The sequence below is a fragment of the Dicentrarchus labrax genome, unplaced genomic scaffold, assembly GCF_905237075.1.
Source record: "Dicentrarchus labrax unplaced genomic scaffold, dlabrax2021, whole genome shotgun sequence".
NCBI classification, from domain to species: domain Eukaryota; kingdom Metazoa; phylum Chordata; class Actinopteri; family Moronidae; genus Dicentrarchus; species Dicentrarchus labrax.
This window is the reverse complement of record NW_026136703.1, coordinates 20,543,096-20,557,462: the sequence shown is the minus strand read 5'-3', so window position 1 is coordinate 20,557,462 and position 14,367 is coordinate 20,543,096. Positions and strand designations below refer to the sequence as shown.

The 14,367-nt window shown below is 39.9% G+C and overlaps 1 protein-coding gene across 4 annotated transcripts in view; it reads right to left on the bottom strand.

Moving 5' to 3' along the window:
* The window catches only part of trim9 (tripartite motif containing 9), a 41,465-nt gene that overhangs the window by 11,416 nt on the left and 15,682 nt on the right, over positions 1-14,367 (bottom strand). For all 4 annotated transcript variants that reach the window (XM_051393791.1, XM_051393807.1, XM_051393799.1 and 1 more), the window contains exons 3-6: positions 14,203-14,325; positions 4,800-4,910; positions 3,611-3,764; positions 2,651-2,796 (exon numbers count right to left, since the gene is read on the bottom strand). In XM_051393791.1, coding sequence (XP_051249751.1) covers positions 2,651-2,796; positions 3,611-3,764; positions 4,800-4,910; positions 14,203-14,325 — 534 coding nt within the window. The remainder of the gene's footprint in view (positions 1-2,650; positions 2,797-3,610; positions 3,765-4,799; positions 4,911-14,202; positions 14,326-14,367) is intronic.

Genomic DNA, 14,367 nt, shown 5'->3' with positions numbered 1-14,367 from the left:
AGGTATGACATAAAATGATTTGAGTTCAAGTTAAGGAGATGCAAAGGCTGGATGGCAGATTGTACAGACAAAAAAACCCCACTTAAAATAATAAAAAAAAAATCATGTAAAGTTCCAAAATGTGCTCCGGGGTGATAAATGTCTCCAAGCTGTAACGCAATTTGGCATCGACTGCCTACCAATTAGCAGTTAGCGGATGCAGTTGGTGAATCTGTTGGCAGGTTGGATGTAAATGATCACCCTCTTAAGGAACAGTTGTAATTAAGACTGAAGGATGAAGGCTCATACAAAACAGACAATTACAGAACACAGAATGAACTGAAAGGGACGACCAGCTGGATTTAGAGGAGAGGAGAGTAAACTGACTTAAGGTCAGTGGCTGCTTTTTCTAAATTAAAAACACAGGATGCCTCTACAAACAGCTGCTGTTTGACCATTCACATATCGCAGGGAGTGTTTGAGTCCAGAAGAGTGTTAGCAACTGTTGTCCCATTTCAGCCTTCCTCATAAAGCACTAAAGTTGACAGGGTCACCTATTTACAGCTCTAAAAAGTAGAAAAGTCAGTAAGACGACTATGGACCAATATTTACATTGTGTCATGTTTTAGTGTCTTTGAATGAAAGGCTCTGGTTACTGCTGTTGGGTGTGTGTGCAAGTCGAGCATTAAAACCAAATGAAACCACTTTAATTATGCTGCACCAGCTGTTAGAGGAATCTGATGGACACGTTGTGCTTTTTAGAAGCTGTGAAAAGATGGTAACAGTTTGGGAGAAAGCTGAGATTGAAATATGGGGGCTGATTTGGGATTTAGGTGTGTTTTGTCGCTCTATTAATTAACGCAGACAGTGTTTTTGCTTATTTTTCACTCTCTTTATTTAGAGCCTTTTGTAATTGTCGCTAAATATTAACAAAGCATTCGTCATTTTTTTGTCCAGGACCAAACACACTAAATTATTTGGTATGAGAGTGGAACTACACTAGGACACTTATGAAAAAAATATGTAAGCAGTTTAATACTGCTTGAGCTTTTTGCCTGTATGTCAAGAGGTTTAATGCAGTTTCAAGAGACAAGCGAGTGAGTAAATAATGGTCAAATGTACATTTTGTGGTTTGATGTTGAACTTTTACCGACTTTCAACAGGGTTAAAGTTAATATGTAAATTTATTATCAGAAATGTTTCAGTACTTTCCATCAGTATATAACAATAATTAATAATGACATAATTAATTGTATTAATGTGACCTGGACCCAGATAAATGATAAGGGATGGATGACTTAAATGAAAAATGTAATTAATCTAAGGGAATTTTCATTTTTAAATTGTTACGTGCGCATTATGAGACTTCTCAGGTTCAGACTGAACTAAAAAACTAAAAAGCACTGAACAGCCTCCTGCAGCCCAATCCACTGTCACAACCATCCCATTTTAAGTTTAGAAGTGTGTAACATCTTCTGGCAGCCCACAAACAGATACAGGAACATCGTATAACTAGCATTACTACCTATGGCAAGCATAATAAGAATAATAAGACATTTGTAAATTAAATTACCTTTTTTTAAATACCTTCTAGTATCTTCTTTAGTCATGGAGATTTTTTAATACATGCAGATACACTTTTTTAAAATAAAAAATTGGATTGTATAGGTCCCTACTTGTTATATGTTGCATTATTGTTGAGCTCCAAGAGTGGGAAATGTGGAACAACACTTTCAGTACATAATTTACTCTCATCATGGAGAAACATATCTCAGAACAACTGTAGCACATAAACAAAGGAGCAAAATAGTTTCAGACAATATGGAGAAAAGAAAGGAGTAATTTCTTCTCTTTTCTCTCTACTAGTAAACATTATTTTCTTCTTTTCCTCTGTGTACTCTGTGTAAAGTCTGTAATAAAAGAAGTAAGCAATAAAAGAGATTATTTAAAATATTCAGCAGAGAGCTTCATCCAAAGTTTACTTTCACTTTAAGAAAGTGGAAAGATCTCCCAGATTGATTGTTATGAGAGTCAACAGGCCCACTGAACTGTACTGTATGAGGGATCTTTCAGGTTTATAGGTTGCACATAGATATCCTCTGCCATTGTACTGAGGGTATTGTCCAGGTGGTTTAAGTTGCCATTGTAACAAAGCAGGAGCCTCAATGTATAGACTGGAGGGGCCTTGGGTGGATGGATTACATGGTGAAGCTCTGAGAGGGTTTGAATGCTACTTTGATCCCAGATCACACTTCCTGTGGGATCATCCTAGCTGACAGCTGCATTACGAACCCTTATTCCTGAACGCAAGTCATTCAATGCCTCACTACAGTGTGTCACATGACCTGCTCTCATATCACTCAGAGCCGTGCACGGCCGTCACACATCGACTCGAGGGACACCAGTGACAAAGCGTCGCTTTCACATTCCTCTGGCTGAGCTGGTGTCCTCCCTGGCACCAAGTGAAGGAGTCTTTGTTGAGAAAGAAGGGGGAGTAGTGTACTGTAAAGGTGAATTATTACTCTAACTGGTCCTGTTTTTCACTTTTTGTCTTGTAATCTAAATGTAAATCCAATAAAGAATCCCCCCCCGGGCTTTACAAGTAAAAGTAAACTGGATAGATAAATCCTAACGAGTGGAGACAAAAGACTACCTGTGGAGGGAAACCTACTCTGAATGGCCCCCCGTTTCCATCGTCCAGCTCCAGGATGTATCCGTCCACTGCGATGGTGGAGAGCGGTGGCTGTTTCCATGACAACGTGGCGCTGTTGTTCTGAGTGCAGCATTCCTCCAGCTGGAGCATAGGAGCAGCTGGGACTGGGGAGGGGAAAAACCAGGCCAGATTACAGTCCACTGAGATATGAAAAGATGCCTGCACGTGCACACACACACACACCAACTGGATATGACTCTGCAGTGCACAAAGATCTGTTAAATATTTATCATCAATAAATTCAATTACGAATATATAAATTCATAATGCAATAATCAAAGGTTTCCGAATCATGAATATAAACGCACCAGACTTCCTTGACTTTCTGAGTAATTTACAGAATATTTTACAGCTACAGTATGTCAATAATATCAAACAGGTATATAATACACACACAAACGTCGATGCGCACATCCTGCAAGTTCCAAGTCAAACTGCTGAATATATTGTCCTGTTTACTTGTAAAAATAAAAAGGTCATATGCAAGAACAAGAAGTCTCTTAATTGCAGCTGCAAACTCAAAGGACTCAAAGAGGACACTTCCTTAAAAAGCCCATTAATGTCCACAATACATTTTAGAAAGATACTTCATAATGAAAAATTATGTTTTAACATTCATATTTGAACAAATCCCTGGGTAAAATTAGTATAAAACCTTTAACAAAACACTCCAAACACTGCAGGTATATCAGGAAGATTTTCCATAACAGTCTAACTGCAGGACAGCTCCTTCACAGGCTGGTGGGGATTTACTGTCTTGTTCAAAAACAGTTGAGTAGAGAAGACATTAGCTCTCAAGAGGGCTTAAACTTGCCTCTTTGAGTTAAAAAAAGTCTTTGTCTGTGCTGTGCCTGCTCTCCTCTAGCAACCTCTCCTCTAGCCCACTCATGTACAAACCCATTATCTCCTCTCTTTTACCTTTCATCTGGACAAAGTCGAGCTGGTGGATCGTCTGGAGTAGGGGTCCACTGTCTAGAGTGAGGTCAAAGTCGCTGGTCATCCTGGGGGTGAGGGTTCCTTTCCCCCACTGGCCCTCTGTCATGTGGACCCTCCGGATCAAAGCATCGGAGATCTGGGAACAATTAAAACTCATCAGTAACAAAATACTGTACTGGAAAGCAGAAAATCACAGTGTCACAGATGTATCTGTGTTTAAATGTAAGATTATATCATTCTCTACATACACAACACATCCACAAGATACTTCTGAGGGGTCACAAGATGATTAACAGGAGGAGTAATCAGAAAAAACCTATTTCTGCCATATGAAGTGAGGTAAGTCAAATACATTTGTAGAGCACTTTTCAACAACAAGGCAATACAAAGTGCTTTACATAAGACATAAAGGCATTGAGACAAGATATAAAAGAAACACAAGGCAATATAAAAATATGCACATAAACAGGATTTAAAAGGATTAAAACAGGTAAAAATGAAGATTAAAATAAGCTAAAATAGAATAAGACAGATTTGGCAGTATCATAAACAAATACAGTGCAGCTACAGATCAGTTCAATAGTTGAATAAATAGGTCCTAATTTAACTTAATAAAAGACAGGAAAGACAGCCCAGATTATTTAAAAGGACTGTTGGGCAAAACCTCAAATTCTTCTGGGAGTTTGTTCCAGATCTGTAGTGAAATAAAAGCTTCTGACAACTCAGGACATAGCAGTAGATCAGAAATGTGTTCTGGTCCTAAACCAGTTCTTTCTTAAAGTCAAGATCCGAGAAGTGGACTGATATGGTTTCTCATTGTTGATAACTCAGTGCTTGTACAGGACTCTAGTCAGCTGGTGATGTTGTTATATATAAACCTGTGTGTCGTCTGCATAATTACGTTTAAGACATATTGTTGTTTTCTATAATCTGAGCTAATGAGAGCATATAGATATTATAACTGAGAATGGAGCCTTTGAGGAATTTGAAAAAATTAAATATAGCAAGGACTGCTATACATATGCAAACACTAATGAGGGGTTTTGAGTAAACATTGCTGGATTTTAAGGGCTCAAAAGGTAAAAAGGCTGGGAACTGGTGCTCTAGGAAACACACTTCATCACAGTATCTTCTAGTAGAAATAACAGATTTGTGTTGTTATGCATCTTACCTGCAGGAAACCACTGGGGTCATTCTCCTTGATAACCTCCAAACAGTATTCCATCAGCCCTGTGGTCTGACGCAGCTTCACCGTACAGTGGGAGATCTGATCCCGAACCACCTGGAAAATGGGGGCAAAAGAAAGAGGGATGGTGGAAGAGAAAAGAAGGATGAGCCACGAGGGAATCAAGTTTTGCAAATATAATACAGAACAAGAATGCAGAAGATAATCATATGTTAATCATCACCCTTTTCCTCTAATCACTCCAGAGTGGAACATGAATAAAATGCACAAAGATGGTTTAATAAAGTGTGCAAATGCTGTAGAGTATAATTAGGGCAGGAATAGAAGAGGGAAGAGTGGAGAGAAATTATGGGGGAGCAAATTAGCAGAAGGTACTGGAAACGCTCATAAATGAGGGGAAAAGACAAAGGCAAAGAGAGGAAAGATGGATGCTGGGAGAGCTTAAGACAACAACAAAAAAATGGCGACATTGAAAAGACCTAAAGTGGGTAGATTGAAGGAGGAGGCTGGAGAACACAGATTAAACAAGACTGTTAATGGATGGAGAGAAGCTGAATGAGACGACCAGGAGGAATACCAATAATGAGATTAGCACCGGCATTGTCAAAGTGATTGATTGAGTAATTTGAGACTTGAACACAGATTGAGGGAGGAAGAGGAGGCTGAAGGGACATCTGCAACCGATTCTGTTATTGACGTTAACGGAAGAAGAGTGACATTTTGTTTTCACGGGTCAGGCGTGTGAACAGCATCACCGGTTACATCAGAGATGAGACTGCTCTGAAATATTTTTTCGGTCTTTCGAAGCAGCTACATATCACTCTGGCATTAAAACATGCGTTCTTCTTTTTTAAATGTTCTGTACACGGGCATTGTTTTTTATCTCAGAAAACACACTTAAATCTGTTACAAAATACAAATGTGATTTTTATTGCTGCCTCCTCATATTCATAATGTATCTTCCCACAATGTGACCAGAATACAAGATAACAGTTTTAAATCAATGAAAGAAACACTCTACACTCACACTTTATCGCACATACGACAAGATATTTGATTGATTTGATCAGATATTTGATGGACATGACTCGGGAGATTCCCTCTCTATCCCTGACACCACTGATGTCCACAGAGCCTCCTTGCAACAGTGCGAAATAAACGGAGGTGCAGGACCGAGGGTTGCTAGGTAACAGAAACTTCACTGCTGCTATCCGAGGAGCTCCAAGGCTGAACGGAGAGGAAAATCCTCCCTGCAGTCGCTCCGAGACCAACAGTACACATGAAGATGATTTACTGATGACTGCAGTCATCAATATGCAAATACTATACCCCTGACACAAAACAGTGGAGACTTTCATATAGTTCATATAGAAGACACATGCACGTAGAGTAAGCTTTAACATAGCCCCTTTTTCAAGGCTATAATCTATGTGTTGGCAATATTATGGATAAGTAGCAAGTAGCAATATATTAATTTTTCTGGAAATTTAATTTAATTATAGCTGATATAACCAGATGTGAATGTAATTTTTTGGTTGGCACTGAAAGTAAAAACCTGACAAATCCAATTAATGTATAAAATTTTATTCAAACCTCCTATAAAGATATAAATATAAAACGTATTAAAAAGGTAAATCTATCTCAAAATCCAGCAAGATGTCTACTGGTGGACTATATATTGTCATGTGTGCAAATATTCCAATAATTGTGGTCAAAAAGGGCAGCCCTCGTCGCGCTACCAGTGTCACAGTGTCACACAGCAAGATCAATGTTTTAACCACTTAACATCTATTTTCCTGTCATTTCAAATGATTCTGTTTGGCTGCACAGCATGACTGTTTTGCCAGCGGGACAAAGGGATTTTGAGATGATCTACATGTTAAGGACACCACATCATGTCTTTATTCAAACCTCAGAAAACTGAAAACTTCTGCTCCCAGTTCAGTGGTTTGGGCAGCTGAAAACAATTTAACCTTGTGTGCCCTCGAGCAAACTGCACAAAGACTTGGTTAAAAATGTGGATTTTATAGTTCTAAAAGCCCCTTCGTCTCCTTTTTTTTTTTTTTCCCTTATGTGCTCTTATCTGCAGCAAACACCAGGGAAGGTAGATTTAAGCAAAGTCAATCATGTTTACTTACAGAGTCTGGAATCACATTTGTTTTGACCTGCTTCATTCTGCCAAAATATCTGCAGTTTTGCATCCCTCTGGCTGCCAGAATGACTCCTCAGCTGTGGTTCATTCACACTAAGACAGTGTGAACTTAAATGAACCAAATATGCAACCTCTCCTCCAAGGTTCAGACTGAATAAAACAAATTGTAGGTCTGACTGCTCCCTAAGAGAATTAAATATTAACTGCAAACTGAATATTTTCAAGCAAATAAATATTTACAGACATGCAGCTAATCGCATTCTAATTATCCCCCCTTCTTTTTAGTGCTGTAATCAATCAGCCAGAGGAGGACCGTGTTTAACCTCTCCTCCCATACAATGAGGGGAGATCTCATTCCAGCTCTGATGATTCGGTCTATATTTCTCTGGCTGAGGGCCAAACCTTCCCTGCTGTGTCAAACCCGGAATATCTACACCCCTGCAGTGGCCTGGCAGAGCTCCAGGAAGAGTTTGTCACTGCTGTCGCTGCCTGTTAAACAATCAGACTGACTGTCCCCTATCTGTACGCAGCTGGAATCACAATCTCCTCTCTCTTCACAGAGTACAATACATATGGAGGAATTTTTACTTGAGGATGCAGAGAACTGGCATCAACTTTTATGGTATCTTCTGCGTTTCCCGGGTACTCGCTCTCCTTCAAATTCGACACTCGCTGCTTCTCTCAGCATTCCAGCCATCTTTCCTGAAATCTGCTTTACATCAGCTCCGGAATAAGATATAAAAGCTGCCACAGGCAATACAGCTCTGCCAGCTGATCAGCAGATAATCAGTGTGGGGAAGGTTCATTCATCTGAATTTAACACAGAATGAAGGGACAGCAGCAGCTTGAGGTAGGACAGTAGTGGAAGAAATTTAGCATCATGAAGAGACAAGTGAGAGAAATGGATTTGCAGAGGGATGGAAAGAGAGAGAGAGGGGGGTGAGAGACATAAACAAAGTGCAGGACAGTGGTAGAGGGCAGAGCTGGCTGTGTAAGTGGGCCACGGTTTCTGCAGCAGCAAGAGATGAATGGAGCTCACGGGGGGGGGAAACAAACTCCATCCTTCCTCCGTCCTCTCAGACATATGTGGCTGTCATGGTGATTAAGCACATCGTCATACAGAGTCACAGCAGCTCAACAATCCCAAACAAGGAGAAGACAAAATGCTAAGAAAATTATGCTCAGAGTGCGAAAATATAATTCCTGTTTGGAACGAAGTGCAAACAATCTGTAAACACATTGCTGGACATATTATCAACATTTACATGACAAAACAGTGGCTTATTTATGTATTCAGCACATTTCTGGCCACCTTGCAATGTCATCCCTATGAGTGCGAGTGACGCAAAACAGAAAAGTTGTGAGTCATAAAAAAACAAATAATAAGTTTGTCACTGTGAGTGACCCCTTTCACATTAACATTTGTAATAAAAAATATTGATTGTAGCAGCTTTAAAGAGATTAAGACAAACACAAATATTGGGCACCAACCCTGACTGTAACCAGACAAGGCAGGATATTTAAAGAGGGGTAAATATTATCCAGCATCTCATCAGCTGCACATATGGTACAGCAGGCGAGTCTCCAGGATCCGCTGCCTCTTTGTGAAATAAATTGCCTTCTTCTATCTGTTTCTGTTGTAATTATTAGGCCACTGCGGCACTTTTGGCCTTGTAAGTGTGACTGCAGTCTCCTAACCTGTCCCTTTACAGCAGCACAGATTGGTATACAGTCAGGCTCGACCCTGGCATAAAAGCTTTAACATTACGGAAGTGCATGAAAATGATTGAATGACACTGACATACTGTAGAGTAGAAGCACAGAGGGAGGGGATTTTAGGGGTAAGTAAGGAGCTGTGACGCAGAAGAAAGAAGGGTTAGATGGGAAGTGAAAGATTGGAGTGACAGAGGAGGGGAAAGATGAGGGGGGGAAATGGATGGAGGCAAAAGAGGAGAGGAAGAAAGAAGGTAAAGGGAAGCAGAGTAGAGGAGGAAGACAAAAGAAATACAAGAGGGATCTGTGATTGGAACTGTTAAAGGATGGCAGAAAGATGAATAAAAGGATTAAAATCAATGCTTTGTCCTGTATGTTACACTCCGCAGTGATGGTCAGAGAAAGTGACAAGTGCCACTTTCAGATGTTCAGCTGTCAGCGAGGATCAAGGCGCTGCCTGCTCAACATTAATGTGTCTCTTACGACATAAACGCAACAGTAAGAGGAGATTCATTTCCTTGATGCAAACATAAATTCAATGGTAAAAAGGAGTACGGGGTCGATAAAGAAATTGGAATTAATTGGAATGGACACTATTCATGACATGTTTGAGACACTAAATGGCAGATTTATCAATGTCCTCTGTTGATCAACACTCTTCAATCAAGCATTTCACAAAGAAAACAATATATACAATGTACTGATGAATAATGCTCCGCTCCTGAATTCAGCAGCAGTCTGAATATTTCATGTTCATCCTCACTGCAGATCCCACTGCAACAATAAAACCTGTCGTTCACAGTGAGAAAATGAATCATTCGATATTTGCCTCCAGTGTTCTTTTTATTTCCTGAGTTCATCTCTGTGCCACTGTACAGTCCAAACTGTTCCCCGTGCATGAGTGCTTAGAAGTGGAGGCCCCTGGGGAGCAGGTATCCCCTGGAGCGACGCATTAGGTCAAATGACGAGGAGTCAACAGGGAGGTCAGCAGATCATTAAAGTGAAAGTAAAAATACCCTCAGTGCAGCTGTGCAGATTAAACGGCCCGGGTTGGGTGTCCAGAGGACGAAGCATCCGGTGGCAAACTTTCCAGCGAGAGGAAGAAAATGCACGCTGACTTAGTTTCTTATTCACTTTGTGTTTCTCTAATCAGAAGAGTCCCTCATCAGCTCGCTGCTGACTCTGGGAGTTTAGATCTCCCATATGAAACACAGTGAAAGGGACTGATAGCAGAAGCAGTCTCTTGAACCCTATATTAAAAAAATAATTCTCCTCTCACATTATTAAAACGTTACACTGGCACTTATAGTGTAGCATAAAGAAACAGGCAGCTAACCAAAATTTTAATAACTGCCTACCAGCCCCTCTGAAGCTTGATGCTAAGTTAAATTGTCTCCTTGCTTTAGCTTTATATGAACAGACATGAGTAGTTTCAAGCTTCTGAAATAATGCTTGATAATAAAGATAAAACAAAATGTCTGACTATTCCCTGAAAGACTCTGCATGTTGGGGCATTCAGGTGCTTATGACAACTGTAACTGCCACTACAGAGTCTGAACAGCAACTTTATAATACGATAAATGTAAAAGTCACACTTTCTTTTCACAACATTTAAGTTTACTAATTGTTATTATTATGTGCTTGATCTTCTGACTGGACAGTTTGTAAATCCAAAGTTGTTCTGCCCAGAAAAAGTGGGATGTAAGTTTCCAACATGCTCCTGAATATACAGACCCTGCTCTTCATTGTGTAACTTTTAACAAAAAACGGAAGCTTGTAAGAAGTTCCCTGTGATGGATTATCAATTAAACATGTTCTACATCTTTGTAAGTTGATTTTCACATCTTACCGACATAAAGTGAGAAAAACGGCTTCCTGAAAGAAAGAAAATCTGTCTAAAAACTGGAAAATTGCCACCAGTATAAGATAAAGTATGCAATTTTCAGTCAGTTATGAACGGGGCTGTAGTAAGTCATGTCCTCAGTATTACTGAATATTATATGCTATTAAAGTGGAATTTACATTCAACTGTTACACCCATATTGTGGGGCTTTAAGGCTGATTCTTGTGTTTTTTTTATGACTAAAAATATTTCATTTTGATTGTTTTTCTACAAAGAATGATATATTTTAGTTGAGGAGAAGACTTTGATCCGACATTTGATATAAAAAAAAAAAATCAAAGGAAAGGTAACTTATCAGTTAATAGCTGATTATAATATTTTAAATTATTATTATTAAAATAATGAAGCCGTTTAAATAATCAGAAAAGGTTGGTGGCTGGTCATGAAATCACCACTGTACACTCATTCTGACAAACCACCATAACACTACCTTCTGCCTCTCTAAACAAACACGTGGGTCAGTTCTCCTGATGTGCAGGGGAAAAAGAAATGACCCTGACTCATGTTATTAAGGACTACTTCTCGCCTCCGCAGCTTCGAACAACAAGCAACAAGCTCAACATGTCCCAGTCACCATGGCGACTAGGCTTTGGCGTCAGCGTGCAGGACCAGAGGAGAGCAGCAGGTCGCTCTGTATGAGACGCCAACTCAGCTGCAGCAGAGTCTGTTTAAAATGGTTTTAATTGATTTTAGGTTCTCTATGATTTTCATGGTTTCGGCTCATAAAAAGAGCTTCATGTGTCTGAATCAGCAGGATTAATCAGGGCACTTCATTAGTATCTTAATTGGACACGTATAAAACGCATAGCTGGCATTTTGTTTGATGCAACAATCTGCTTTTTCATATGGAAATAAATCCAATCTGAGATGCTACATCTGGAATACACACAAAGGACTGCATTGTCATCAGGAGTGCATCGGGACAGAAATGTGTCTTATTCAGTTACGGCTGCAGGATGACCTCCGCCACTGAGCCACATGCTAATGAAGCAGAAAGCATCCCATTGACTGGCCATGTCAGAGGGGCTCCAATTACTGGAGGTGCACTACAGAAAACAAACGATGCCTCCAGTGATCCTTTCCCTCCCCCACTTTACTCCGGCTGATATCTACCTAAACTGAGCTACGCTGCCCTCCAGGAGCAAATGAGTAACACAGAACAGAGTTTCTTGCATCACTGACTCTGTGGGAAACTCATGTGATGAAAGAAGGGCCCCTGAGTAAGTGAGCAGCACAGATTCACATGAGAGATCGACATGGAAAATGTAAAAAGAATTTCAGATTGCTGGCATTAAGATTCAGCGAACACATGGAGGCACTGATCTGTTAGCTGACAGAAGGAATCAGATCTACACTGAGACACATTAAAATTCATCCATCTTGGAGGTGTGAATGTGCCTGATGAGTCTCTGCCCCTCAATAAACATCCATCCATCACTTCGATCATTTACGGAACAGATTAAGCATTTTAAGCATGCATAATGGCACCTAAAACTAGGCCCTGGAGTTCTGCAACGCAGCAGTTTCATAACCTGCGGCAGCAGTCCAACCTGTGCTAGTGATGAGCAGTAAAAGAAACAACAACGGGAGTACAGAGCTGAAGCCGTAAACATGTCGTAGTGTGTTCCATCTACAGGCAAAAAAAGGGTAATAGCTGCTATTATTCTGACATTTGTGACACCGCTGTGAGAGCGAGAAGTTTCGTATTTTAACCTGCAAAATGTAAAGAGTTGTTGACTGGAGGATGTTTTCAGCTAAACACTGGGAAGAGTACACACTGTTCAGAGTGTCACTGTGTGTTCTTTGTCCTCAAGGACCATCCTTTGAGGGAAGGATGGTGGTCTGATCTTTTTGTCCAATGAAAATACAAAATGGGACAGCATACGAAAAAATATATCAAATTAAATTCAGCTTTGTGTTTGTCACCAAATATCTGAATTTAAAACTAAAATGCTAAAGCTGAATTGATTTGCTACAAAATAGTTGTGGACAGGACACAATTGTCTGATTGTCCAATGGCAGAAAAAGCTTAAAGGAATTTTGGGAAATACATTTATTTTCTTGCTGAGAATTAGAAGATTGACACCACTCTCATGTCTGTATGCCAACTATTAAGTACCAGCCTGCAGCTGGTAAGCTTATCTTAGCATGAAGATTGGAAACAGCTAGCTTGGCTCTGTCCAAGAGTAAGTAAATCTGCCTGGAAGCACCTAAACCTCACTAATTAACACGTTACATCTTGTTTGTTTAATTAGTACAAAATGCTAAATGTAAAAACGACACGCTGTGGTTTTTTGGGAGTTATGTGCCATGTTATGTTCCAGGAGGATATGAGCGTGGTATCGATCCGCTCATCTTACTCTTGGCATGGAAGGCCAATAAGCGTATTTCCCAGATTACTGAATTAAAGCTTAATGTTAAGCCAAGTTCATAAAAACAGAGAAAATCAAAAGATGAATTCAGTTACAAAACCCAGAAAAGACTAAATGTAAACCTCAAGAACACAAGAAAAAAGCAGCTATTAAAAACCTTAATTCTAACACTGATTGCTTGCAGGGTGGGTTCCTATAGTTGGCGGGGCAGGTTGACAGGTAGCCTATAGAACTGACGATGACCGAGCAGCTCCTCATATAGAGGAATTAAACGTGAACGAAATGAAAATGAGTTTTTTGTGAGTGATTTATAAGGCACATCCATGAAATGCTTCATATCTAAATATTTCATATATGGAAAAAGGAAAGGAAAGTGTGTGTATACGGACATGTATGCGTTAGTGTATGAGCATGTTGCCATGCACAGGCTGTGTGTTTCTAAAACCACCTACATGTGTGAAACCTTGATTCTACAGAGCGTCCAAGCGTGAAATTGGATGCTGTACAGCACAAATGTATCTCTCCCTCCTCCTCCTCTCATGTTGTCGCCATCTCTCTGTTATGTCCCCCGTTCAATGTGTTGCAGATGGTTAAAAGAAAAATGTGCCACTTTATGTCTCTGAAATCATTAGAATAGAGTTTGAATTCGTATAAATCTCCGTACTAAATCATATTGTCACCTACAGTGCATGTAACAAAAAAACTGCATCTATTTTAAGGTTGCTTGATTCTCTGCTGAATCTTAAACCTGCAATGAGAAAATCTTCCAAATGGCAGAATTGCAGAAATAGCTTAAATTATTTAAAATGCCATTTGAAACAAATTGGTTCATGTCAGTCATGTGATTTTACCCAATTTAACTACAAATGACACACATTTGACATAACAGCCATCCATTTTTAAAGCATAGCATTAATATTTAGATTAATTTCCATCCTTCCAGGCAGTGATTGTCAAGCAATTTTCTGCCCACCAGTGGCTGCTGTTTCCATTATAACATCAAGCTCAACTTAAAACCTTACCTGGCTGAAACACATCATTCATCACAAATATTGTTGCATTTATTTTTGTTACGGCTTTGTTATCATTACAGGAGATCAGAGCTGCAACAAGGAGATGTTTAATGCTAAAACAGCCGTATTCATAATACCCTTCTGCTTACATTTCGCCTTCTTGGTTGGATCCTTCAACTGTGATGTTTTTGCTGATGTAAGTGGTCCGAGGGTGTGTCTGATCACGCTCACTCACCTTCAGTTTGTGTTCGTGCTCTTTGTTTACTCGAGACAGCAGCTGGGCCTTGCGTCGGTTCAAGGCATCGATGAGGGCGTCGCACTGCGCCACCAAACAGGCCTCAAACTCCACTCCGTTCTCCTGCGAGACAACAAAACAAAAGGCTTGACAAGTCTCTTCCAG